The sequence below is a fragment of the Thamnophis elegans genome, chromosome 7 (genome assembly GCF_009769535.1).
Source record: "Thamnophis elegans isolate rThaEle1 chromosome 7, rThaEle1.pri, whole genome shotgun sequence".
NCBI classification, from domain to species: domain Eukaryota; kingdom Metazoa; phylum Chordata; class Lepidosauria; order Squamata; family Colubridae; genus Thamnophis; species Thamnophis elegans.
Window position 1 is genome coordinate 364,117 of NC_045547.1, and position 27,018 is coordinate 391,134.

General features: G+C 57.6%; 2 protein-coding genes across 2 annotated transcripts; one reads left to right on the forward strand and one right to left on the reverse strand.

The window, feature by feature from the left end:
- Nucleotides 1–511: 511 nt before the first annotated feature.
- Nucleotides 512–1,995, forward strand: LEP (leptin). The gene is made up of 2 exons (XM_032220574.1): nt 512–655; nt 1,636–1,995. The coding sequence occupies exons 1-2, from the start codon at nt 512–514 to the stop codon at nt 1,993–1,995; spliced, it is 504 nt and encodes a 167-aa protein (XP_032076465.1).
- A 15,617-nt stretch (nt 1,996–17,612) lies between these two features.
- On the reverse strand, nt 17,613–25,231 carry RBM28 (RNA binding motif protein 28). The gene is made up of 19 exons (XM_032221962.1): nt 25,049–25,231; nt 24,799–24,954; nt 24,593–24,678; nt 24,123–24,198; nt 23,694–23,786; nt 22,955–23,029; nt 22,659–22,743; nt 22,289–22,446; nt 21,661–21,736; nt 21,310–21,419; nt 21,036–21,109; nt 20,801–20,936; nt 20,570–20,634; nt 20,200–20,361; nt 19,590–19,724; nt 19,217–19,291; nt 18,507–18,847; nt 18,273–18,363; nt 17,613–18,165 (listed from the first exon to the last, which is right to left on the reverse strand). The coding sequence occupies exons 1-19, from the start codon at nt 25,212–25,214 to the stop codon at nt 18,028–18,030; spliced, it is 2,298 nt and encodes a 765-aa protein (XP_032077853.1). The 5' UTR covers nt 25,215–25,231; the 3' UTR covers nt 17,613–18,027.
- Between the last annotated feature and the right edge of the window lie 1,787 nt (nt 25,232–27,018).

Genomic DNA, 27,018 nt, shown 5'->3' on the forward strand with positions numbered 1-27,018 from the left:
ACAAGCCGCCCTCCGCCTCTGCCGCTCCTGGGAAGCGGAGAAACGCCCGTTTCTGCAGGAAAGCGATGCCAGGCTGTTCTCTGCGTGCCCCGTGCCAGGGCAGCCCCGGACTCGACGGGGCTTTGGGCGGAGGGTTGAAATCTCGGGCTGGGAGGATTCTAGGGAAGAGCGGTTTGAAAAGGGGGGGGGGTTGCAGTCCGCCAGGAAGGAGAACCTCACAGGCTCCCCTCAGCATACAGTCCTGTCAACATCTCCCCCCCCCCAAGACAAATGCGCCGTTTTGCTTGTTTTTAGTGTCTCTCGTCTTTGACAAATAATTCAGCCCAGCTTCCTCAGCCACGCAGCCCCCCTTCTCTGTCCCCTACAAGCCCTGCTTGCAATGGCCTCGGATAGGGCAGGGTTGCCATCTCCCCCCCCCTCTTCCTCTCTCACCCCCTCACCCTCTTCCCTCTGGCAGCCCACCCCCCTCATTGGTCCCCGTTTTCCCTCCCCCGCAGGGCTCAAGGGGAAGATGCGCTCCCCTCGCATTTCTGTGTGTGGGTTTCTGTGGGTCTGGCTGCCCCTCTTCTACAGCCGGTCTGTGAAAATCGACAAGGTGATCGCCGACACTAAAAGCCTCACCAGGACGATCGTTGCAAGGATCCAGGAGCACCAGGTAAGAGGGGCTCCTCGCCAGCCACTGGGGCGCTCCCCTCTTGCCAGGTTGGGCTTCCCGGCAGACCACCCTCCCTTCGGGGCCCCGAGCTGACCCCAACTGCAGCCCCACTGCGCGACCGGCTTCTGAGCCCGCTATGGAGCTGCAGGGGCGCCTGGGAAGGCCAGGGAGCCTTTGCGGGCCTCACACACGCAGAGACACGGCAGCTTCTCCTGCTCCTGGCTGCGCGCCTTCCTCGTGGAAGTGCGGCTGGGCGAGGCCCGAGCACCCCAAGGCCACCCCAGTGCAGGCAGAGCCGCGTTGCTTTCACGCCGCGGAGCAAAACAGCTCATCGGGGCCAAGCCCAGCCGGTGTCCTGGGCCGGTTGAGCATCTTCGCCACAAGACGTGGCGGCTGCACAAGAAACCGTTATACCATAACTCGTCTTTCCACACCCACACGGGAGGGGACGGGGTGTGGAAGGGAGGCAGTCACCTAATTAGGTCAGTGCTGGGAAATTTCAATTGCCTCGTCTTTGCTCTGGGGATACAGCGGGAGGAGGAGCCCGGAGGTAGCGCCCCTACCCCGTCCAAGTCGAGGAGCCTGACGGTGCAGCCAGACCCCCGCCACCCCCACCCCCCACGGGGCCTCTGGGATGGGGGCCAGGGCTAAGGCTTCCCAAAGAAGCAGCCCCAGCCGGCCTTGGGAGAGGGAAGAAGGGTGCGCGTCACGGCCTCTTGCCCAGCGCCAGCCCGAAGTGGGGGGGGGGATGTCAGTTCTAGGCAGCCCCATTCAGACCGGAGGGCCCAGAAGCCACTTCCTAACAGGAGGAGGAGGCGCTGCCGGGGGACCCGGTGTAAGTGGGGTCTGAGTTCAAGCAGACGCCAGACAGGCACTTCCTTGGGCGGGGGGGTTGTTTGCGCTCCTGCCCTGAGCCTGGTTGGGCGGCGCGTGCACAGACCCTGCTTAAACTCACCGGCAGCCCCCCTGTCTCTCTGCAGTTCCCTCCGCTGAGCCTGAAGATCAACGGCCTGGACTTCATCCCTGGGGAGCTGCCGGTGCAGAGCCTGGAGGCCATGGACGAGGCTCTGGAGCTCTTCCACCAAGTCCTCTCCAACCTGCCCCTGGAGGCCCCCGTCGTCCAGATCTCCCACGACGTGGAGAACCTCCAGAGCCTCCTGCAGCTGCTCGGCTCTCACCTGGGCTGCCCTCCGCACAGGCCCGCCCGCTCCGACGCCCTGCAGAACCTGACCGAGCGCCTGGCCGTCTCTCCCTACACCGCGGCGGTGGTGACCCTGGACCGCCTCCAGAAGTGCCTGCAGAGCATCACCAAGCACCTCGACCACGTGCACAACTGCTAGGGAGGGTCCTGCCTCGAGGAGAGGGGCGGCCCAGCAGCGACACCCCTGCAGCAAAACTGGGGGGGGGGCTTGACTTGCATTTGGCAGATTCTTCCTGCCCCCGTGGCTGTTTCCCTGGTGGCCAAATCCCAGGGTGGATTTTCTCGGTTGTGGGGTGTCGCTTTGTAGGGCAGAGAATTACTGAGTATTGGTGGTGGATGATGGGGAATGGTGGTGGGCGAGTTTGTGATGAAACGTGTAGCAAGAACCCCCTGCTTCAAGGGTGGGGTGTCTCTCCGCCTGCAAGGCTTGTTGCCCAGAGAGCCACCCTGGATCTCATCCCAGGCAAGCAGGCAGTTGAGGATTATGGGAGGCGAAACACCTGGACGGAGGCTGGCGGTCAGAACCTCTGGGTAGAGCCGGGCGTTGTGGGCCTGGCCGAGCCCCGGAGCAAGCGCAGAGCTCAGAACATCTGCGTTTTGCCGAGGCAGCCCCCAGCCACGCCTGAGCGGGGTGGGTGGTGGGTGGGGCAGGGCAGGGCTCCCTGAGATTCCAGGGGGCGGAGCGGGCGGGGTTTTCCTCGGTCCACATCCGACTCCCTGGATTGGGTATCTTCCCAAGCAAAGCTTCGGGGCTGGGGCTGCGTTTCCCTTCCCCGCCTCAGAGCGGTGGCTGCGTTCTTGGTCCCCGAGATCAAAGGGACGCCTCCCCTCCTCCCTCAAAGGCAGACCTGCGTGGGCCTTTGGCTCTTGGCTCGCCCGCCGATTGAGTCAACACCCAGAAGGAGAGGATTTCCCCTGTTTTTCCCCGCCGGTTCCGGCTCCTCCTTCGTCCCCAGACTGGCATCGCAGCTCTCTTTTGGATACGGCCGGGACGGAGGACTTGGGAAGGCGGCCAGGGGCGCCAGGGGCTCAGCCCCTCTTTCTCGGGCCCCTTGCGGGGGGCGGAGGGAGACCCACCAGCCAAACCGTGCTGGGGAGACCGGCAGGGAAAGGCGCTGGGTTAGCAAAACGTTGCAGGCCGGTTGTGAAAAGCCCAATCCAGGAGACTCGATCCAGAATCCAGAAATCCCCGGCTGCGCCTTCAACCACGGCAAACAAGGAGACTCCTGGCGACGGACTTGGGGCGTTTTGTTGCAGTCCGAGGCGTCTTCGCTCTGTGTGCCTCTCAGCAGGAAGGATGTTCAGCGGGGGGGGGCAGTTAAAGGCTTTCCCTGGCAGCAGCCTCCCCAGACCTTTGAAAAGCCTGGATCATAGGGACGGGCAAACCCCAGGAGACGCGGGGAAGGAGCCACCTGGGAGGGCGACCCTGAAGCACCAGACGGGCATTGGGGTGGGAGGGCTTCCCGGGACAGCGCGCTGGCCTTGCCTTCTGCAGCCCCCCTCCCGCCATCAAGTAGACCGCCACCGGCGCTTAGTTTCGGGCGGTGCTGTCCGTTCGCCCCCCCGAACGTGAACAACCGAAGTCCAGCCCCCTGCGGTGCTTAGACCCGAAGTGGGCCTTGAGGAGGGGGGGGGACACATCCAACGAAGCCCTTCCTTTCTCCTGTAAAAAAAAGTGGCCTTTTTATTTATTTCCGTTGATTTATTTTCCACGCTGGTGGTTTTCTTTATATACCTGGAAGACTATTTATGTTTTATAAACAAACCTTCTGAATTTCTGTTGCTTGGATTCCTTGGCTGGGCAGGGAGGGGCTCCCACAAGTTGAGAGGGGGTTGTTCCCAGGGGGGCTTGGGCAAATGTGCTGGGAAACCAAAGGACTTCCTGGAGGGAGGGATCCAAACTGATCAGCCTTCCAAAAGCTGGTGGTCTTACTGATGGGTAGAACTTCAACTCCCATCATTCCCCACCAGTGCCTGTGTCTGGGAGGGAGGGAGGGAGGGAGGGAGGGAAAGCCTTCTCCATATTTCATAAAAACCAGATAGTTCAATGCTTGTGGACCTTCCTTCTTATAGTGGGGGGGGGGAGGCTCATCATCTTCAGACACCACACACACACACACACACACACACACACACACCACTGCAAGAGCAGCTACTGATGCTGAGAAGTCCTTCCCTCCCTCCCTCCCTCCCTCCCCCTCCCAGAGGCCTCTTTGCTGAGGCAGGACAAATGCCAGGTTTTGCCTTCCAAGGTCAAACTGCCTTTTGCTGAATTTTATGGCGTTTGTTCCTCCCTGCATTACGAGGAGGGTCTTGGTGACATTCTGTTGCTCCTGGCCACCTCCTTTCCCTCCAAGAAGCAGATGGAGCTTTGCAGCCTTTCTCTTCCAACACTCTTCACAGGCGCCTGGGCCCTCCTCCCGACCCAGACCCCATTGGCCAGGCCTGGCTTCAGTCGCAGGTTGACCAAGGGGGGGGCTCTTCCCCACTCCTCTGCTTCCACTGGGCTTGGCTGGTCCACCCCATCTGACCAAGAGTTTGGCCCCGGACCCCCGTTGCCCTCGGATCCATCTGTCCTGGCCGCCAATCCTCCCTTCCAAGCTGCCATTCTGCACAGGATCCCACAGGAGGACCAGCCTTTCCATCTCCATGGCCTTTGCCTTCTTCTGACACCCTGCTTCTTACGTTTTTGCAAGGCTTCCCAGTATGAACCATGCAGTAGCAGACAATAGACAATAAATGGCCTTTTCCCTACCATCCATCCATTCATTCATTCATTCATTCATTCATTCATCCATTGGTTGATTGAGTCAATGATTGATTGACTGATCCACACACACATCCATCCATCCATCCATCCATCCATCCATCCATCCATCCATCCATCCATCCATCCATCCAACGTACAAGCCACCTCTATTGTCAAACCGCTCTCTCTTTGCATCTGCCCCTCCCATCCCCCTTCCCCAGAGGCAGGCAGGTGGAACCGAGGGCTGAGAGAGGACCATTGGACCAAATCGGCTTTCCCCCTGGCCGTTGGCTTCCCCAGAAGAACCATTTCTGGTGCTCCACAACACACCCGCAACCCCCGCCCCCCTTCCCCATTGAGCCAGCCGGCTTCTTCTTGGGGGAATAAGGGAAGGTTGTGAAGGCGTGGAGCTGAGGTCAGGAAGCCTCAGGTGACCCTGGACTCCGTCAGGTCCATCACTGGACAGGTCAACAGGAAACAAGTGGGGGAGCAGCTCCCTGAGAAGCAGCAATCGCCAAATGATTGATTGGGATGATCGCGGGGGTGAGAGAAGCCCCCCCCCCAGGTCAACCTCGGCCCCAGGGTCCCCTTCCCCCTGCTTCAGAAGGGACTTGCAGCCTGGGTGGGGGTCCCGGCTTGTCCCTGCCCCACAGGCCAGCTGGGCCTCTGCCGAGTCTGCCTGGTTCGGCCGTCCTGCCAGCAGACAGAAGCCGCCCAGCCCAGGGGGAGCCGAGACTGGAGCCCTTCCTGCTTCCCCTTCGCCCGGGTGGCTTCCCTTTTGTTACCTGCGTTCATAGGAGGTTTTTCTTTTAGCTGGGAAAACAGAACATTTGGGGATTTTTTTAAAAAAACGATCAGGTTTAAAACGTGACGGATCGTTTGAGGACTCCGTGTGAACTATGATCCGCTTTCCTTTAATTAAGCCCTCCAGCCCCAGGGGGAGACACGTGAGCACGGAGCCCCTCGCTTGCCGGCTGGAGCTTCGCCTTCCGTGCCCCCCTATGGGCTTCCGGGCCGGGTGCCTTGGCAGAGGGCCTGCAGAAAGCAGGGCTGGGGGGCCTCCCAGCCCCCAGCCCATCAATCTGTCCCCCTCCTCCTCCTCCGTGCCGACTTGAAAAAGAGCAGGGGGCTCAGCCGGAGAGGCGCCTCTGCGCCCCCAGGAGGAGGGGGCTCTCTCCCTCGCGAGGGAAGGCAGGCAGGAGGGCCGGGGGGCTGGCGGCAATCCAAGGCAGCCGCACCCACCCTCGTCCTCCTGTAACCTCCCTGCGTGGCTGGCGGGGGGGGGGGGGAGACAGCCCCACTCTTCACGTTGCCGCAAGAGGCCACTTCAGGACAGATGCTCATCTGGGGGGAGGAGAACCCCCGGCTGCTAGCACCTCCCTCGTGGGGTACAGGCCCCCCATTCTGTGAGGTGTGCATGCACACTGACAAAGGAAGGTGCTCCAGGCTGCACAGCCTGTGCAAAACACGCCTAGCCTGGACCCAGAATCCACCTATTTTGAGGTTCACACAATAAGCTACACTAAGCTAACTCCCAGGAGTAGCTACACACAGGAGGCTCAGCCAATCTCGGTGCCTTATGGAATTGAAGCTGCTAGGCCCCTCACTGACAGGAAAAAAGTGTGGGATTACCCTACAAGCCCAAGGATGCGAAGGCTCTGGGACGTCCTCCAGTCCAGTCCTCTCCCCAGAGAAGGAACCCTCAAGGCATCCCAGAGAAGGGCTGCCTTTGCTTGGAGGCCTCTAGAGATAAGAGGGCCCTGAGTCCAGGAGGCAGCTCTTCCGCCCCGAGAGTCAGGAAATTCTCCCTGCTTTTCAGCCTCTCTCTCGGCCAGGGTGGCCCTTGTCCTGCCCTTGGAGGTCCTGGAGAAGACCCACCTTCCCTGGGGCAGCCCTTCAAGGCTGGGAAGGCTGCGGGGAGGCCCCTCTTCTGGGGGTTAACGATGGCCAGGGTTTTGGTTTGGTTTTGGTTTTATTAATATTTGTAGGCCGCCCTTTTCCCTGAGGGGACTCAGGGCGGCTCACAGAAAACCAGGGAGGGGGAACACAACATTAAGACGACAACATATAATAAAATCAACACCATACATTCAATATTCGGGCGGGGTAACGGTCCTTATCCCCAGGCCTGACGGGCGAGCCAGTTCTTCAAGGCTGTGCGGAAGGCTTGGACGGTGGAGAGGGTACGAATCTCCACGGGGAGCTCGTTCCAAAGGGTCGGGGCGACTGCTGAAAAGGCCCTCCTCCTTGTAGTTGCCAGCCGACACTGGCTGGCCGATGGAATGCGGAGGAGGCCCAGTCTATGCGATCTTATAGGTCGTAGGGAGGTAATCGGCAGAAGGCGGTCTCTCAAGTATCCAGATCCACTGCCATGTAGGGCTTTATGGGTGAGTAAAAGCACCTTGAAGCGCATCCGGAGATCGACAGGTAGCCAGCGCAGCTCGCGGAGGATAGGTGTTATGCGGGTGAATCGAGGTGCACCCGCGATCACTCGCGCGGCCGCGTTCTGCACTAACTGAAGTCGCCGGATGCTCCTCAAGGGCAGCCCCATGTAGAGCACATTGCAGTATTCCAGCCTAGAGATCACAAGGGCCCGAGTGACTGTTGTGAGTGCCTCCCGGTTCAGGTAGGGTCGCAACTGGCGCACCAGGCGTACCTGGGCGAATGCCCCCCTGGTCACAGCCGCTAAATGGTGGTCGAATGACAGCTGTGGATCCAGGAGGACTCCCAGATTGCGAACCCTCTCTGAGGGGTGTAAAATTTGACCCCCCAGCCTGAGTGTTGGAATGTTGGCCAAATCTTTAGGAGGGAAACACAACAGCCACTCGGTCTTTTCCGGGTTGAGCACAAGCTTGTTAATCCTCATCCAGTCCATAACGGCCTCAAGACCCCGGCCCATCACGTCAACCGCTTCATTGATTTGGCACGGGGCGGACAGATACAATTGAGTATCGTCCGCATATTGATGGTATCTAATCCCGTGCCTGCGGATGATCTCTCCCAGCGGTTTCATGTAGATGTTAAATAGCAGGGGGGATAAGACCGAACCCTGCGGCACCCCATAATTTAGGGGCCTTGGGGACGATCTCTGCCCTCCCACTAACACCGACTGCGACCTGTCCGAGAGGTAGGAGGAGAACCACCGTAGCACGGTGCCTCCCACTCCCACCTCCCGCAGTCGTCGCAGAAGGATACCATGGTCGATGGTATCGAAAGCCGCTGAGAGGTCAAGGAGGACCAGGATGGAGGGATGTCCTTCATCTCTGGCTCTCCAAAGATCATCCATCAATGCGACCAAAGCGGTTTCTGTGCTGTAACCGGGCCTGAAGCCAGACTGGAAGGGGTCTAGATAGTTTGCTTCCTCCAAGGACCGTTGGAGCTGAAAGGCCACCACCTTCTCAACAACCTTCCCCAGAAAGGGGAGGTTGGAGACCGGGCGATAACTGTTAAGAACAGCTGGATCCAAGGATGGTTTCTTCAGGAGGGGTCTCACCACCGCCTCTTTCAATGAGGTGGGGAAGTTCCCCTCCCGAAGGGAGGCGGTTACAACCGCCTGGATCCAGCCTCGTGTCACCTCACTGCAGTTAGCAACCAGCCATGAGGGACACGGATCCAGAACACAGGTGGAGGAGCTTACAGCTCTCATGGCCTTGTCCACATCCCCGGGGATAACATCCTGAAACTCAACCCAGAGCTGTTCTACTTGGTCCCCCTGTGCCTCGGCTGGAACTGCGGGTGTGGAGTCCAAGTCCGACCGAAACCGAGCAATTTTGTCCGCTAAGAATTGGGCATATTCTTCCGCTCTGCCCTGCAGGGGTTCCCCCGTCTCCCTTTTGTTTAATAGGGAGCGGGTTATCCTGAACAGGGCGGCTGGACGGGACTCAGCGGATGCAACCAGGGAAGCTATGTGTGATCTTTTAGCTGTCCTAAGTGCCCTAGTATATTCCCTGGTGCAGGTGGTTACCATTGCTCGGTTCGATTCGGACTTATCGGACCTCCAACGGTGCTCTAGGCATCTCTCCCACCACCTTCCCAGCACACAGGTTGGGCCACAAATGCCTTCCTGGGTGGTGATCAAAGCCACATCTGCCACAGAAGGTGGCACAGCCTCACCTCTGGCGGGGCCCAGTTGGGAGAGGCACCACGCAAGGGCAGGGCACCCCAGGGAGTCATCGGCTCCGTCCCTGGCAGCTTTTGTGCCTCAGCCCTGGAGCAGCAGGGTTGCGGGCTAAGGGCCCTGTGTGGACCCCTCGCAAGGGCTACCCTCCCTTGGTGAGGACCCGGCTTGGGGCCCCCGTGGCGAGCAAGCGGGGTCCCTGCAGGCCAGGATGACAGCAGCCGGTTGCCATTGAGACGCAGTTCGCGTGTCTCCACAGCAACCCGGGTCAACAGAGGATACGCCAAGCGCAGAGGCAGCTAACCCAGGCCCTCGCCAAGAGCACTTTGGCTGGCTGCCGGCCAAGGCAGAGCAGCCGGCGATGGAGGAAAACCCCTCCCAAGAGGAGGCGACCTGGGGCTGCCCCGCCTTGGCTGCCTTCCCCAGGTGGATCACCTGGCGGAGGCCCAGCCAACGGCTCCCTGGCCCCAAGCAGCCACAGCAGCACCGCTGGTGACGTGGCACAGAGCAGGACTGATTCTGCTCAGCCTGCCCCCCCCTGCTTTCCCTCCCCCATGCCTGCACAGAGAGGCTCCCACCAAGAGCCCCCTCCCAGAGCTGCCAAGCTCAGAAGTGGGGGTGAACGTGCCTGAGGTGGGGTCAGGTGGGTGGGAGGGAGGGAGGCTTGGGTGGCATCCTCCGGGTGGAGCCTAAGAGCTCACAAGGAGGGAGGTCAGATGGCTGGGCATGTTGGTGCCCAAGTTCACTTTGCCCACAAACCATCCAGCAGGGAGCTGAGGCTTCAGTGTTGCCCAGTGGCAGGACCATCGCCCCCCCCCCCATTTGCAGGGACTGGGGAAATGGGCCTGGGGACCCCATGGTGGAACCTGGACACCCCCCCCAACTCTCTGTTGTTTGGGGCTGAGAAGGACTAGACACCCAGGAGCCTCCCGGGTCCATGGAGACATCAGTGGCCCAAGGCCCAAACAGGTTGAGGTTGGCTCCCCCTGGGCAGGAACCTGCCAGTCGGCCTTCAGCCCTTGAACCAGCCCTGGGTGCTGTGCCACCCTTCTCTCAGATCTGCAGTGACTCAGTTGGCCAGGGGGTTCCTTGTCATTCAGAAGGTCTGGCAAATGTCTCTGGCTGCAATATTCCAGGGCTGGGCAGATTCTGCCAGAAAAAAGGCACCGGGCATAAGTAGCTCTAGTGCCACCATCTGTTAACTGAAAATCTGCATGCCATTTTCAGGCAGCACCTCACAAGGTTCGTCTATTCTATTCTATTCTTATTCTATTCTATTCTTAGACAAACATTGTGAGGTATGGTTCATTGACATTGCAATACCTGGAGATGCACGAATTGAAGATAAACAGCAAGAAAAAAAATCACAAAGCACCGGGACTTGCCAATTGAAGTTGAGCGACTGTGGAAAAAGAAATTGTGTATTGTCCCGATTGTAATTGGAGCCCTTGGAGCAATACCCAAAGGGCTACCTCGCTATTTCCACCTAAATTCTAAATTTATCAGACTTGAACATTCTGATTCTACAAAAAAACCTCCCTACTTGGAACACCTTATATCCTCCGACGTTACCTTAGCAGTTCCTAGGTCCTTGGTTAGGACTCGAACTGTTGAGCTACCAACCATCCTCAAAGGCTGTGAATCTCACCAAAGATTAACCAAATAATAATAGTAATAGTAATAATAATAACAACAACAACAACTCTGCCATTGCTGGTCCCAAGCCTGGATGAGAAAGGAGGAGGGTTGGGATCAGGTTGCCAACCTGACCCCATAAAAAAAAACCGCCAACCCATATAACATGGTGAAAGAAACGAATAAAAATTCTATACCGCATCAGTCGTCGCGCGGGTTAACAAGGGCCGCGGCGGATGTTGAGGTCCCTGGGCATCTGTCGACAAGTGGGCTACAAGTGGACCAGCCACCAAAATGACAAAAATAATAATGTAGATGAAAATCGTGCCATAATGGCCTGTTACTACAACTCAGAGCCAGAAAAAAGAGGCTATTTAAAGAGAATGTATGAATTATGGAAACAACAATATCCAGATTCAAATGTTAGTGAACAACGACTAGCAGATCAAAGGCGATTTATTATACGGAATAAAGTGTTTAGTGGAGTTGAACTTGAGGAAATTCAGGCAATTTGCAAAAATAAAAAAACAACATCACGAGCGGAAACAACCAATACTCAAGACACAACTAAAGACATTGTAGTAGAACTCCCAGAAGAAAATGTCGGGGAGGAAATAACACCACCACCACCAGAACCAGATATCATTGAACCAACTGATGAACTAACTCAAAAACAAAAAGAATTGAAGGACAAGATCATGGAGCATTTTCTGTCTAATGAGGAAAGGCAACGTTTACCATCATTAAAAATTGTGCCTAAGAAAATTTTGGCCCCTATTATGAAAATGGTTAATGCAGTGTTTTCAACAATCAAACCGGGATCCATCTTGGAAACGAATCAGTTAATGTACAGTGCAGCTGTAATAGTCACTAAAGAACTAGGCATTAAAATCAAAGCACCTAGTCACACAATGGAAAAAGCATCAAAGCCAAAGTGGAAAATCCGATTAGAACAAAAAGTCAAAAAATTAAGGGCAGATTCTAGCAACTTAAAGAACATGCATGACCAACGGCTTAAAAACAGCAAAATCATAGATCAGCTAATCAGAAGATATAGATTGGATACAAGAAACATCAATGAAGCTGTAGAGATTGTAAAACAGCAGATAACAGCAACAGCTAGAAAAATTGAAAGATATGAGGCATGAATCATCCAATATAAACAAAATCAGCAATTTCGATCAGACCAACGGTGTTTTTATCAAAGTCTTAATGTGAATGGTGACACCAAAAGTGAAAAACCAGAAAAGCAGGCCACGGTTAAATTATAGAAAGAACTGTGGGAAAATGCAAAGGACTACAATAAGGAAGCAAAGTGGATACATGACTTTGAGAAAAGCATTGGCAACAAGCATATGCAAGTGTTAGAAATAACAACTGAGATGGTCAAAAATCGAGTAAAAAAAGTAAAGAATTGGACATCACCTGGAAATGACCAATTGCATGGTTTCTGGCTCAAATATCTGACCAGTTTACATGCAATATTGGCCAGGCAACTGAAATTTTACAAAATGGTCAAATTGATGAATGGTTGACAACTGGAAAAACATACTTGATTCAGAAGGATGCAACTAAAGGAACAATACCTGAAAACTACAGACCAATAACATGCTTGCCAACAATCTTTGAATTACTCACAGGCATTATTGCAGATAACATTATGGATTATTTGGAAACAAATAACATCTTGCCAGTAGAGCAAAAATATCAAGCACGGAGAAGTAAAAACAATTGTCAGGGGAGAGTACACCAACAGAAATCTAAATTGAACGATGGAAATACAATCAAGGCCATAAATACTTGGGCAATACCAGTTATAAGATACACAGCTGGTATAGTTAACTGTACACAAGCTGATTTGGACATTTTGGACCAAAAAACAACAAAATCATAGATCGGCTAATCAGAAGATATAGATTGGATACAAGAAACATCAATGAAGCTGTAGAGATTGTAAAACAGCAGATAACAGCAACAGCTAGAAAAATTGAAAGATATGAGGCTCGAATCATCCAATATAAACAAAATCAGCAATTTCGATCAGACCAACGACGTTTTTATCAAAGTCTTAATGTGAATGGTGACACCAAAAGTGAAAAACCAGAAAAGCAGGCCACAGTTGAATTCTGGAAAGAATTGTGGGAAAATGCAAAGGACTACAACAAGGAAGCAAAGTGGATACATGACTTTGAGAAAAGCATTGGCAACAAACAAATGCAAGTATTAGAAATAACAACTGAGATGATCAAAAATCGAGTTAAAAAGGTAAAGAATTGGACATCACCTGGAAAGGACCAATTACATGGTTTCTGGCTCAAATATCTGACCAGTTTACATGCAATATTGGCCAGGCAACTGAATGAAATTTTACAAAAGGGCCAAATTGATGAATGGTTGACAACTGGAAAAACATACTTGATTCAGAAAGATCCAACTAAAGGAACAACACCTGAAAACTATAGACCAATAACATGCTTACCAACAACCTTCAAATTACTCACAGGCATTATTGCAGATAACATGATGGATTATTTGGAAACAAACATCTTGCCAGTAGAGCAAAAAGGCAACAAAAGAAGGAGCAGGGGCACAAAAGATCAGCTTCTAATTGATAAAATGATATTAGAAAATTGTAAGAACAGAAAAACGAACTTGAATATGGTCTGGATTGATTACAAAAAGGCATTTGACTCACTGCCACATAGTTGGATCATAAAATGCTTAGAAACAACTGGCATTAGCAAAAATATTACATCCTTTACTGAAAAGGCAATGAAACAATGGAGAACTGAGTTGGCAGTAGGGAATGAAAGCTACGGAATGGTTAATATCAAGCGAGGAATTTTCCAGGGTGATTCACTTTCACCTCTTCTCTTCATCATCGCAATGATCCCACTATCAGTAATCTTAAAAAAAATGAAATTAGGCTACCAAACAGCCATAAAAGCTGAAAAAATTTCGCATTTACTATATATGGATGATTTGAAACTCTATGGAAAGTCAGAAATAGAAATCCAATCATTGACAAATACAGTCCGAGTATTCAGCACCGATATTTCAATGCAGTTTGGCATGGAAAAATGTGCCACTGTATCCATAAAAAGGGGCAAAATCACTGCATCTGAGGGAATTGAAATGCCCAATGGCCAACTAATTAAATGCAAAGAAAATGAAGCCTACAAATACTTAGGCATTCTGCAGTTGGATAACATCAAGCATGGAGAAGTAAAAACTATTGTCAGGCGAGAGTACACCAACAGAGTTAGGAAAATTTTAAAATCTAAATTGAATGGTGGAAATACAATCAAGGCCATAAATACCTGGGCAATACCAGTTATAAGATACACAGCTGGCATAGTTAACTGGACACAAGCTGATTTGGACCTTTTGGACCGAAAAACCAGGAAACTAATGACAATGCACTACAGTTTACATCCACGTGGTGATACTGATAGACTATATCTGCCCCGAAAATCAGGTGGCAGAGGATTATTACAAGTGAAGCAAACAGTTGAAGAAGAAAAACATGCACTGGCTGATTATTTAAAAGAAAGTCAAGAACATCTATTAATCGAAGTAAAGAACAAAAATCTACTGAAGGCCCAACAGACAAAACAAGAATACAGAAAAGATGTGATAAAATCAAGAATGGAGAGTTGGCAGAACAAAGCACTGCATGGCCAATTTCTGGAAAAAATAAAAGATAAAGTGGACAGTGAACAAACTTGGTTATGGTTAAAAACAGGTACATTAAAGAAAGAAACAGAGTCACTACTCCTGGCTGCGCAAGAACAAGCTATCCGCACAAATGCCATTAAGGCCAAAATCGAAAAATCCTCTGATGATGCCAAATGCAGACTTTGCAAAGAAGCTGACGAAACTGTTGATCACATACTCAGCTGCTGTAAAAAAATCGCGCAGACTGATTATAAATTGCGGCACAATTCAGTAGCACAAATGATCCATTGGAATTTGTGCAAAAATTATAATATTAAAACAGCAACAAACTGGTGGGAACATCAGCCTGAAAGAGTCACAGAAAATCAGATGGTCAAGATCTTGTGGGATTTTCGCATACAAACGGACAAAATACTGGCGCATAATACACCAGACATCACACTGGTTGAGAAAAATAAGGTCACAATCATAGACATCGCAATACTAGGTGATAGCAGGGTCGCCGAGAAGGAACATGAAAAAATCGCAAGATACCAGGACTTAAAAATCGAAATTCAACGACTATGGCACAAACCAGCAGTGGTAATTCCAGTGGTAATTGGCACACTGGGTGCTATTCCAAAAGCACTGGAATTACATTTAAAACAGTTAAAAATTGACAAAATCACCATCAGTCAAATGCAAAAAGCCGCACTGCTTGGATCTGCACGCATATTACGAAAATACGTTACGACGTCCTAGGCCCCTGGGTGGGGCCCGACTAGTAACCAATGCCAAATCCGGCGAAACAACTGGCCGCTGTGATACAATTGTACAACAACAACAATAATAATAATAATAGTAATACAGTCTTAGTAGGTAATATGACTGTTGTGGGAATCAGTTGTTTAGCAGAGGGATGGCATTAGGGGAAAAACTCTCCTTGTGTCTGGTGCGCAGAGCCCTACAGCCGCATTTTGAGGGCAGGAGTTGAAACCATTGATGCCCAGGATAAGCAGAATGAAGCGGGCATGGGACTTCAGAGCCTGGTCCCTGCAAAAGTCCGTTCCCCCAATTTGGGAAGTCTTTTAAGGGTCACGGTTTCCACAAATCCCCCTTTCGGGAATTCCTGCCCCCTCAGCCTCTCACCCCCTGATGCCACCCCACCCCCCCGGTCTTGCGCTCTGCAGTTGCAGGGGGTGGCATAAACCAGGGCTTCTCCTTCCACACCAAAGGGGCAATTCTCTGTTTCCTTTCTGGGACTCCCCGGGGCCACCGGCCTGTGCTTCAGACCCAAGCAGTCTCTGCCCCACAGCAAGGGGAGCTGTGTGTCCCTTGGGGGCCCAGCAAGTCTTCTTCCTTCTTGGCCCCTTAGCCCAGCGTGCCCAAAGGGAGAGCCGCCCGAGGAAGGGACTGCTGGAGGCGGCAGTGATTCTCCCCAGCCTCTGCTTTCCAATGGGCAGGCACTGAACTGCGATCAAGGAAAGGCCCAGGAGGCAGCTGTCCACCCATTTGCCCCTGAAGAATTCCTGCTGCCCTGAAGAATTCCAGCCTGATATCCTGCACTGGATTATCTCCAGCAACAAGCTCAAAAGGAAACGCCGGCAGAAATAAGCAGGGCCCGGACCCCCCCCCCTCAGGTTGCCAACGATGCAGCCACCCACCCAGGGAAATCCTGCCCCAACCTGTCTACCCCAGTGGCCCTCATGGCTAGGAGGGGGGACGTGTGGCTGGCATGTGACAGGGAGCCACCCCCAGCTGGGCCTTGTGGGCACCAAAGACCCCTGCAGGTACTCCCGTGCCCAGCACTGGCCCAACCCCCACCTCCCTGAAGCCCTCCGGCCCCTGGAGGGGCGTTGGGGATGTTCCAGCTAAGTCAACAACATCCCCAGAGCTGCCCGTCTCCAGATGCCAGGCGGTGGCTTCTTCTTCTCACCATCAGAGAGTCTGTGGTGGCGGCAACAGCCAGCCCGCCCGTCATCGCCCGGCCCCCTTCCGTCGCTCTCTGGTCTGCATTTGCCTCCCTTCAGCCCTGGCCCAAAACCAGGCGCTTGGCTCTGTGTTTTGTCGGTTGGCAGAAGGTCCCACTTGGTAGAGAGGCACGGAAGTGGCTCTCCTCGTGCTGGGCACTCCAGCGGGGTCAGCCCCCTGGGAAACCTTGGGCAGAAGGGCAGGAGCTGCAGGAAAGGGCGCTTGGGCGAGGAAGTGTGGGGCAGGCGCTAGGAGGCTCTGGGGAAGGGGGCAGTCAGGTCATGGGGCTGGCTCTGCGCTCATTTCCCTGGCGCCGGGAAGGGGGGGGGACAAGCCGGGCTTCAGTTTTGCATTATGAGGATGAGACGCCTGCAACAGAAGGGGTGCCAGCAGGCAGAGGGCCAGACCCACACGCTCCTCTGCCCAAACTCCCAAGACTCAGGACATCTGCAAAGGACGATGGCGCTCTGGGTCCCAGCCCAGATGCCGGAGGTTGCCCTGACCCCTGGAGCTTCCGCCAGCCCCCGTGGCCCCCAGCCTGAACCCAGCAGCCGCTCAGACGGCTGGCTCCAACTGCTGCCATCGCCTCCTGCAGCCGCGTCACTCTTTCCAGAGGCCGCGATGGCCCAGCCGCGCTTCCCGCTCAGAGGCCCTTCGGCCACTTACTGGCATGTTGCAAGACTTTGGCTTGGCCGCCCCCAGCAGCCCCTCCCCCTCCCCCCTGGCTGGCTGGCTGGGGTGACTGGCAGGGAAGCTTCCAGCCCTCCCAGGTAGGGCTGCCCCCGTGGCCGATGCCGAGAGCCACGCCAGACCTCCAACGGCCACGTGTAGCCATCCCACAGACCCCACACCAGCCCCAGCCCCCCCCCCTCTTCCAAGCCAATGGGGCCTGGCCAGGGCCGGGTTTCTGGGATGAGCTTTGTAGTCCCAGGCATTCTGAGGAGACAGGAGGGCTTTCTCTACAAGGAGTCCTCGGCTTACGACAGTTCATTTAGTGACTGTTCAGTTACAGAAAAAGTGACTTATGACCCTTTTTCACCCTTATGGCCGTTGCAGCATCCCCACGGTCACACGGTCAAAATTCAGGGAGTTGGCGACTGATTCATATTTATGACGGTTGCAGTGCCTCAGGGTCACGTGATCCTTCTTTCCATCCTTCTGAGCAGCAGAGTCAACGGGGGAAACTGGATTCACTTCACAGCAGAACCTGGGAGGCTTTGTGGGAGCCCCCCCCTCCCCTCCCCCACACCAGAGGGACTGCTAAAAGTAACCCCCCCCCTTTTGCCCCAAGCAGAAGGGGTTCCCGACAGAAGAACTGAGCCTCCAGAAGTCGTGGAGGCTTTTAAGAAGCGACTGGACAGCCGCCGGTCTGAAACAGCATAGAGTCTCCTGTTTGAGCAGGGGGTTGGACTAGAAGACCTCCAAGGTCCCTTCCAACTGTTTGTCTGCTAAGAGCATCCAATTGGCAGCTCACAGGTTGATGTCGTGAGGTCCTCTAAGGCCCTGTGGGAGAACCTCTGAACCAGAAGCTCACGGCTTCTCCAACTGCCCCCCCCCCCCGAAAAGAGATCCTGGGAGGAGATTCCCAGCCACCACAATTGGGAGAAAGTCATTTATTAAAAGATGCCAAATAAGCAATGGACACGCCTGGAGCCCCCTCCTCCTCCTCTTCCTCCCCCCAGCAGCCATTGTCCTGCGCATCTTCCACCGGGCTGCGTTGCCAGGAGACACTCCTGCACACCTGGGGCTGGCTCAGCGCAGAGGGAGGGCTGACACCCCCCCCGCCCCTCCTCCTCAGGGCAAGGATGGTCTGGCCACAGCACTTGCCCTGCTCCTCCACAGGCACTGACCCCCACTCTGGGGGCAGAGGCCCCAGCACTTCCAGGGGGCTCTTCACCCTGCCTGTCTGCTCCGAAGTCCCGTGTCACGTCCGCCCACACACTGCCAAGGAACCTCCTCCTCTCCCCCCAAGGGCGGGACCTCCCAGCAGCCCCACCCAGATGTGGGGGGGTGTCTGCCTCTCTTCCTTGGGGAGGAGCGACTCAGTTCTCGAACCACTTGCTCTTCCTGAGCTGCAGGGGGGCCTTGCCAGCCCCCAGGATCCGCTGCTTGTACCGCTCCACCAGCTGCTCGAAGCGAACCTCCGCCCGGCCCTGTCCAGCCCGCCTCTTCTGGGGGCCCTGAGGACAAGAACGGGGGGTCAGGCTCAGAAGGCCGCGGGGGGGGGGGGATGGATGAACTGCACAGGCAGGTGGGCTCTGCATGGGAGGAGACCCCACCGACTCACCCGGGGGGCAGCTCTGGGCGGCTTCCGCTCTCTGGGCCCGGCCTTCTTCTTCTTGGGAGGGGCCCTCTTCGCTTGGCCCTTGTCGCGATTCCTGCCGGGAGGAAGCCCCCACCTCAGTGCAGGAAGCAGCCCCAGGGAAGTTCCTTCCCCATCCAGATGGCAATAGAGCAGGGAGGGGGCTGCGGGACCTCCGCCCTCCGGCCAGGGGCCCTGGAGCTCCCTCCACCACTTTACCTGATCTTGGGTCCCCGGTGGGAGGGGAGGGCCAGGACCCTCCGCCGCTTTGTGCCGTCCGGCAGCTCCACCGTCTCCTGCTCCTGGCGCGTCTGGAAGCCTGACCAGCTGGTGGCTCCTTCGGGGGCCTGAGGGTTCGGCGAGGGCCCGGGCCGCTTCCTCTTCTGGCCACTAGGCCGTGGTGGAGCCTGAGGGCCGCTGGGGCCCCCCGCCTTTCCTTTGGCCCCTGGGGCCTTCTTCGAGCCCTTGGGTGGCTTCTGAGGGGCCCCCGGCTGGCCAGTGCCGGGCGGTGGCCCCTGACCTGCTGGCCCGGCAGCTGCTTGCTTCTGCCGCAGCTTTTGCTGCCAGAGGGAGAGGAGGGTCACCCGGCAGCCGCCCAACTCAGCAGGGAGAGCAGCCTCTGCACAACAGGACGGCCACCTCCCACTGCTGGCCGCAGCTCTCCAGCCAACGGGGGGGGGGGGGGGGAGGCACCTAGTGCTGACCAGCTTCTGGAGTGGCCAACCCCCCTCGAACTCATCTCGCAGCCTGGGCCCAGCCCCTCCCTTTGGGTGCTGCAGCCGGACTCCCCTTATTCTTCCAGCAGCTCAGGATGCAAAGCTGAGGACCCCCCCCCCCCCCAGGGACCCCTCTAAGGAGCTCTAAGAGAATGGGGGGGCTGAGCCTGCCCGGGAGCTGCAGCCGCGGAAGGGGTCCCCCCGATGCCCTACCCGGCTGCGTTCAGCCCGCTGCTCCTTCAGCCTCAGCTTCCGCCCGTCCTCCAGGGAGAACTCCACAATAGGCCGCTGGGAAGAGAAGCAGCCCCGTCTTGGGCCCCGGGGCAGATGCCAAGGGGCACCCGGACCCCTGCCCTCCAGTTCCCTGCCTGGATCCTTCTGTGGGGTGGGCAGAACCCTCCAGCCCCCTTCCCTCCGCAAACGGCCCCTCTCCAGCCTTGGGGTGCTCAGACGGGCGCGGGAGCCTCAAAGAGGAAGGGGGGCTGCTGGGCCGAGCAAGAACCGGCCCTGCGGTGCTGCCGCTGGGTCTCCGGAGAAACTGAGCTCAGCCGGGCTCCTCCCTTGACCAGGCGGGGAAGAGACTCACCTTCTGGTCCCCGAAGAGTTGGGGGTTGTTGTTGACGTGGCGCAGGGCAAGCAGGGCGTGTTGGGGCTGCTGGAACTCCACAAAGGCGTAGCCCAGGGACTGGCCCCGCCCCTTCAGCTCCCGCATCACCCGGCACTGGCGGGGGGGGAGAGAGGCAGCGGGTGGGTTGGCCGCTCCAGCGCTAGAGGCTGCTGGACGCACCCGACAGGGCCAAGGGAGCCCCAGACTCTGCAGGGAAGGTTCCCCTTCATCATCCGCCTGAAACCTCGGACGTCACCCGATCTCAAGGAGCCTCTGGGGCCACAGCAAGACACCCCCCACCCACCCCTCGGGCTCCCCCACCCCTCTGGTTCAGCCATGGAGTGCCCCCCACTCTCCTGCCCTGCAGAAGCAGAGAAAGGCCAGGGGTGGGAGGGGAGCCCAGGGACCTCCACCCTCGGCCTGCCCAGCGCCGGAGCACCAGCCGCCTTCCTTCCCTCCGGCTGAGCCCCGGAAGCAGCGCTGTGGCTCTGCAGCTCCTGCCCAGCCCCCCGGGAGAAGCCCAGCCCAGCCCCCGTCTGGGCAGCAGAAGGGGGGGGGAGGCTCCCCGGAGAGGCCAGGGCAGGCTCACCTCCTTGATCCTGGCGCCAGAGGAGCCGCCACCCGCCGCCTGCAGCATGACCTTCCTCAGAGCGGCCCCATCCACACTCTTGGGCAGGTTGTGGACGCAGAGCCTCGTCTGGGAGACGAAGATGTTCTGGTCCTTCAGCTTCAGCCGCTTCAGCTCCTCAAACTGCACGGGGGACGGCGGAGACCCCGTCACTGCTCTGCCCGTCCGTGCAACCCGCCCCGTGCCTCCCTTTCCCTCCCTCCCCGAACTCCCCCGGGCGAGGCTGGCGTCCAGAGCCCCCGGGGGCAGAGAGTCTTCCTGGGCACCTCAGGGAGGCAGCCCAAGTGCCCTCAAGAGCAACGGGGGAGAACTGGCACGGGGCCCCACTCACCCGGGCCCTTTTGGCCATATCCGCATCACTGACCCCCTCGGCCGCTTTCGTGCCAGCCCGGATCACTGCAGAAGGAAAAGGAAGGTCAGGCTGACCGGGGGGGTGGGGTGGGGGCACTGGAGCTGCAGCTGGCCAGAGGTCCCAGTCCCTGAGGACTCTCCCTTGCGCCCTTCTCCTCCCCAGGCAGGGCTGTGCCCAGGATCCCCGGGGACGAGGGGGGCACCCACTCACAGCCTTCCCGGGCCAGGTAGAGGTTGCGGGTGCCGGTGGGCTTGGGGGTCTTTGGGCTTCGCAGCTGCTGGGCTTCCTCACGGCTGACGGCCAAGTCCACCCGGAGACGGCGGCCCCCCAGATGAAGCCCACGACCCTTGCAGGGAGAAAACCGAGATAAGGCACCCTGCGAAGGAGCTTCTGTGAGTTCAACGGAGGAAGCCCCCCTCATTGCCCCACGGGGTCCCCCTCTCACCTCAGTCTCCTCCTGCGCCCTCTGCAGACAATTCTGGGCAGCTTCTTGGGTGGCAAACTGGGCAAAGGCACAGCCTGAGGAGGGCAAAGGGGGGGGCATTGGAGGAAGGCAGGCAGGAAAAGCTGGAGGGGGGGCCTTCTGAACTGCCCCTGCAGGTGGGGGGGGCGCAAGGAAAAGGCCCATTTTGGCCCATGTTTTTCCTCCCACGGGGGAAGGGGGGTGGGGGCCTTCCCCGTGGGCAAGTGAGGGGATGGGGTCTGCAAGCCCCACTCACCTTTGGAGTGCTCTGTCTCGGGGTGCAACACAATCCGGACGTATTTCAGGTCCCCGAACTGCTCCAGCAGCTCCCCCAGCTCTTCCTCTTCCGTGTCAAAGGACAAGTTCCTGGGGGGGGGGGGAGCAGAGATGGCTCTCTCCACACCTGACCTGACTCTCCCCCCTGCTTCCCCCCCCCCCCCGGGCAGCTGCCAGGTCTGCCTAGCAGTTTCCGTGTTGTTGCCAAGCGTGGCCATGGGCTGCAGGGCAGGAGCCTCCTGGGGGCTCTCCCTGGACAGAAGGCCTTTTGGGGCTGCAGCACAGCAACCCTCGAGCCCCCAGGAGGGCACTAAGCCCCCCTCAGACCCACCTGAGGAAGAGAGTCCGGCCCTCTGCGACATCAGAGCAGCGCTGCTTCTGCTTTGGGCCGGGGTCCTTCCCCTCCCCTGCAACGAGAGGGAGGCAGGTGAGGAAATGGGCGCTAAAACTCCTGGGGTGCAGATATCACCCCACCTCCCCCCCCGGGACCCTCCACAGAGGCCCGGCTGCCCCCCACCCATCCCCAGCGCCTGAGCTGGACAAGGAAGGCTGGTAAGTGAGCCAGTTTTGGCAAGGGGGCCCCCAGGAGGCGTCCCTAGAGAGCCACCAGGCAGGATGACTAAACAAGGCCCCAGCAAGGGAGACATCCCCTGAAGGACCCCCGTCAGCCTCACATGGGGAACCCTTGACTGGCAACCATTCGCTTAGTGACAACAGCACTGAAGAGAGAGAACCATTTTTCCCACTTACAGCCATTGCATCATCCCTGCGATCACGTGATCCAGAAGGGTCACAAAATAGGGCAAAACTCACAACTGTCCTGCTTAGCAATGGGAATGCTGGCCTCCATTGTGGTCCTAAGTCGAGGACCACCTGTCCATGGTCGTCTTCTGCTGAATTGGCTGATTCTATGCATGCAGACCCCCCTCCCCCCTCAGCATCTGAATGAACCAACCGACCTGCCCCTCCTCCTCCTTCCTCGTTGCTCTCCTCCTCTTCTTCCTCCTCCTCCTCCTCCTCTTCAGAACTCCCGGCCTCGCCCAGTTCCTCCTCCTGCTCCGTGGAGCTGGCCTCCTGCTCTTCGTCTTCACTCTCCACAGTGGGACTTGGAGGGTCCCTAGAAGGGAGAGGCCGGTCAAAAGGGATCAGGAAGAGCGCGTTTCTGGGGGGCAAAACCGGGGGGGGGGGAACCCACTGGCTTTGGGCGAGGAGAGGAAGCTGCAGAGCTTTGCAACTGCCCACCGTCCTGGAGAAAGCCGCCCCAGCTGACCACAAGCAAAGCCCTGGCCTTGTCCCCAGCGTGGCCACCCCAGGCTCCCTGAGCCTCACCTGCCGGGCCTGCCGGGCCCAGTGGCCTCCGGCCTCCCTGGTTTCTCTTCACTCCCACCCGCACCTTCCGGCTGGGCTTTCTTCCCTGCAGACGGACAAAGCACGTGAGGAGAGCTTCTGGGCCAGGCAGCCCTCGCGTCAAACCAGAATGGGCCTTATTTGGCCACAGCAACATGCGTGAAGCAGCCGCTCCAAAATCTGGCTGCAAAACACCCAAAGTCCTTTTACAGTGAGGAGGCAAAAGAGTGGAAGAACAGAACAGACCCCCCCCCGATTCACCCAAGACGGCCACTCACCAGCAGGGATGCCTTCTGCCCGCGCAGCCTGGTACTTCTCCCGGGCCACGGCCCAATCCACGGCCACTGGACGCTCTGCAGAGAGTAAAGGGACCGCTGAGGCTGGCTGGAAGAGGGGCTACTACAGGGCCAGAGGCCCCAGACTCAGGTGATGCTTCCATGGGAGGACCAAAAGGTCACCCGTCTCTCGCCTGCCTTCAACCCCCTTAAGGGCTGCCCTACTCAGCTGCCAAGCCTCAGCAAGACGGCCACTGCAGAGGAGGAGACAGGTCACACGGAGACTCTGCTGCCTTTCCCGTGAGCAGGGCCATCGCCATCTCCCCTCCTTGCCCACTGACCCACACCGACCTCTGCAAAACAGGTCTCCCCGCAGCATGGCCCAAGGGAAATGGCAACCTGGAGAAGCCCCATCTTCCCCTCCTCAACCAGGCATCCCCCCACCCCAATTTGCCCTAACCACAGAACTTGCTCAGGTCCCCGGGAATTCCCGCCCTGCAGCCCTCGACTTCTGTAAAAACCTCAGCTTTCCCAGGGTTTCCCCCTCCCCATAAAGCCCCTCAGTGTTCTTTCCCTCAGTATTCAGCACGAGTTCCTCTTATCCAGGACCCCTGCTGACCCTCAGCCTGCACGGAAGGGAAGAGGGCAAACTCTTCCCCCAAGGCTTCCTGGCCCTCTGGGAGCCCCTCAGCATGAGAAGACGGACGGCTACCCAGACCCCGAAGAGGCTGCAGGGACTCACCTTTGATCTCCTTCATGTTCATCCCCTTCAGGGCTTTTCCCGCCTCCAGGACATTCCTGAACTGCACGAAGGCAAAGCCCCGGAGCTTCCCATCTGGAAGGCAAAGCCCCCTCTTACGCCACGCACTCACCCCTTCCCCAGGCCGGCTCCTTCCCTGCACCCCAGGAGCTGCAGCTTCTGCCCCGCAGAGGGATGGGGGAAAGGCAAAGCAGCCTCCTGCATTCACCCACTGAACCCAGACCTCTCCAACCTTTATGCCAGGAGGAAAGTAACCTGGGTGAAAGGTTAATATACGAGCCCAGAGGGAAAGAGGGTCCGGCAAGAGAGCCTTCAGCCCTGGCAAGCCCGAGAGAGGGGGGAGCCCGGCCCTCGGGCTCTTCTCCCGCAAGGGGCCAAGGACCTTCCCTCCCGGATGCCCTGCCCACCTACCGGGCTTCCTGGGCAGGGAGGCTTCCAGGACCGTCCCGAAGGCAGCGAAGGCGCTCTTCAGCTCCTCTTCCGTGCACTGCGAGGGACCACAGAAGGCGAAGGGGGGTCAAGGGCAAAGAGCGCGGGGGTCGCGGGGGGGGGGGGGAGAAGTGGTGCGGTCGCCTTTCTCACCACCCTCCAGGCCTTCCGCAAAGCCCTTAAAACCTGGCTGTTCCGACAGGCCTGGGGCTGATGAGTTCTTGTCCCCGCTCGAATGGTGTGGCTGTTGATTGTTTTTAAATTGTGGTATTTGCCTTGTCCATTTCCTTCTTTTCCTATTTGTATCCCCTATCCCCCCCCCACGACTTGGGTTGTGAGCCGCCCTGAGTCCCTTCTGGGAAAAGGGGCGGCATAGAAATATAATCAATTCAATTCTCCCCACTCCGGATGGGGTCGCCCAAAACCCGGGCAGGGCAGCCGCCCCCCCCTACCTTGAAGCTGAGGTTGCGGACGATCAGCCGGGCCTTCTTGGGGGGCCCCCTGGCCTTGGGGGGCTCCGGCGCTTCCCGGGGGGCCTCTGGGGGGAGGGAGGGAGGGAGAGAGGCCGGGCCAGTGAGGGGGAGGGAGACCCCTCCGCCAAAGGCCCGGAAGGCTCCGCAGACGCCCCCCCGAGACCGACCGCCCCGCAGCCGCTCACCTTCGCCGCCCCCTGCCGCCCTCCGCTTCTTCTTGGGCCGCGCCAGCGCCAGGCTGACCCGGCGGCCGCCGAAGGTGCGGATCTCGCTCAGGGCCCGCTGCGCGTCCTCCGGCAGGGAGAAGCTGACGAAGCCCAGCCCGGTGCACGTCTCTCCGCCTGCAACGACCAGGCCGCCCCGTCAGAGGCCGGAGCGGGAAGCGGGGAGGGGGGGTCTCTCCCGCGGCTGCCGCCCGTCCCCCCCTCCGCTCACCGGGCGCCGTCACGGCCACCGCCCGCCGCACCGGCCCCGCCTGCCCGAACTCCCGCTCCAGGTCGGCGGCGCGGGCCGAGGGGGGCAGCCCCCGCACCAGCACCGTCCGCCCCATCCCGCCGCCGCCGCCGCCCGGGAGACACGCGCGCGCCCTGGGCGCCGCCATCTTCCTCCTCCCGGAAACGGGGGCGGGCCGGCCGGAAGTGCGGGCGCCCCCTCCAGACGCGGCGGGAAAGAGCGCCACCGCCGGGTGGCGCGAGTGCGCATGCCCGGGGAAGGCGGGAGTTTCTCCCTCCCCCCCCCTCCCGCCGACTCCTTGTTGGCGGAAGGCTTCGGAAGAGGTAGCCGAGGGGGCGGGGCTCCTGTCGGGAGGGGCGGAGCCTAGGCGCGGGTTCTGCCAGCCCGGACCGGGGTTCAAGCGGGGGCTGCGCGAAGCCGCGTCCCTTCCCCGCAGGGCTCCTGCTCCGTTTGCAGCCCGCCTTGTTCTGTCGTCCCCTCCCCCTGCGCAGGTGGAAAACGGGGGGGGGGGTCAGCCGAGAGACGGGGGGGGGGGAGCTCGGGGGAGCATTTCTCTCCCAAGCGTTGCCGGGACGAAGCCCAAGTGGCCCTTCCCTTAGGCTCCTCTCTTGCCTTGCGCTGTGCGTGTGTGAGGGTGTCTGTCTGTCAGGATCCTAGTGATGGAAGGGACCTGGGAGGTCATCTAGTCCAACCCTCTGCCGGCACAAGCATCCTCAGAGCATCCCAGACAAAGGCTTGTGGGTCTGAGCCCTCTCGGGGCCAGGGAGGAGCCTCCAGAGTCAGGGAAGAAATCTCCCTGGTTTTGGGCGGGTCCCGTCCTGCCATCAGGAGCTCTGGAGAAAAACCCTGGGAGGGAGAGATGGAGGGCAGGAGCATTGAATAAATCAAACTCCCCGCTCCTGCTGCTTCCCTGGGAGAGCCCTTCGAGGCTGGGAAGGCGTCCTCTCTGGAGGCTAAAGATGACCTTCCTCATCTTCTCTGCCCTCTTCCCAGTTCCTCAGGGTCCTCCTTTTATGGCGAGGACCACAACCGGTCCCAGGGTCCCAGGGCTAATCTGGCCAGGGCAGCGTGGAGCACCGATCCCTTCCCAGAGCTCAATATTTTACCTATGTTGGTGCAGCCCAAGATCACATTGGCTGTTTTGGCAGCTGCAGCACACGGCTGGCCCTGAAGGGGTGGCTGCTCTTCTCCAGCCCTTCCTTTCCTTGGGCACAAGGGGGGGGGGCTCTAACGGTCCACATGATCCCTTTGGCTTCAGGAAACAGCGCCTGGTTTCTCAGACAATTGTAACCCGGCAATTTGTTTAGGGCAAAAGCTTCCAGTCTTGGAGTTTTCTATTGGCAAGTTGATCTGATGTGGCCCCCTCCCCCTGCGGTATTTGGTCAGGCCGTCCACTTGTACACCACAGACCAAGGAGAAGAGGGCTGCCAACACTGACCTCACTGGTTCATGCAGAGTTTGAGTTGGAAAGGCACTTAAAGGTCATCTAACCCAGTGTTTTTCAACCACTGTGCCGTGGCACACTAGTGTGCCGTGACATAGTGTAAGGTGTGCCGTGGGAGAATTACTTTATATATAGTCAATATAGGCACAGAGTTAATTTTTTTTAACATTTTCTAATGGTGGTGTGCCTCGTGATTTTTTTCATGAAAAAAGTGTGCCTTTGCACAAAAAAGGTTGAAAAACACTGATCTAACCAATCCTCGACAGTCACTCAATCAACCAGCACACTTTGAAAGCATTTGACGAGTGGGAAGCTACCGTTCCCAAGCAGAAGGTGGTGCTGATTTACAGCTTTTGCACCACAAAAATCTCTGACTGCGCCGAATCGGCCTCTTTTTCCTTTGGACTGACTGATTCCTCTTCTCCATGGAGAAGAATCTGCACCCTTTGGCCCAAGACAGTCCTAGATGTTTGCAGACCCCCCCCATCTGCCTTCTCTTGGGCAGTTC

What these genes read in the sequence shown, in the direction of transcription:
- LEP (XM_032220574.1), top strand. Translation starts at nt 512, where the DNA reads ATGCGCTCCCCTCGCATTTCTGTGTGTGGGTTTCTGTGGGTCTGGCTG. An exon ending in CAAGGATCCAGGAGCACCAG is followed by an intron (nt 656 to 1,635) that starts GTAAGAGGGGCT and finishes GTCTCTCTGCAG; the next exon opens with TTCCCTCCGCTGAGCCTGAA.
- RBM28 (XM_032221962.1), bottom strand. Translation starts at nt 25,214, where the DNA reads ATGGCGGCGCCCAGGGCGCGCGCGTGTCTCCCGGGCGGCGGCGGCGGC. An exon ending in GGGCCCGGCAGGCCCGGCAG is followed by an intron (nt 22,447 to 22,658) that starts GTGAGGCTCAGG and finishes TCTCCCTTCTAG; the next exon opens with GGACCCTCCAAGTCCCACTG. An exon ending in CTACCTGGCCCGGGAAGGCT is followed by an intron (nt 20,635 to 20,800) that starts GTGAGTGGGTGC and finishes TTCCTTCTGCAG; the next exon opens with TGATCCGGGCTGGCACGAAA.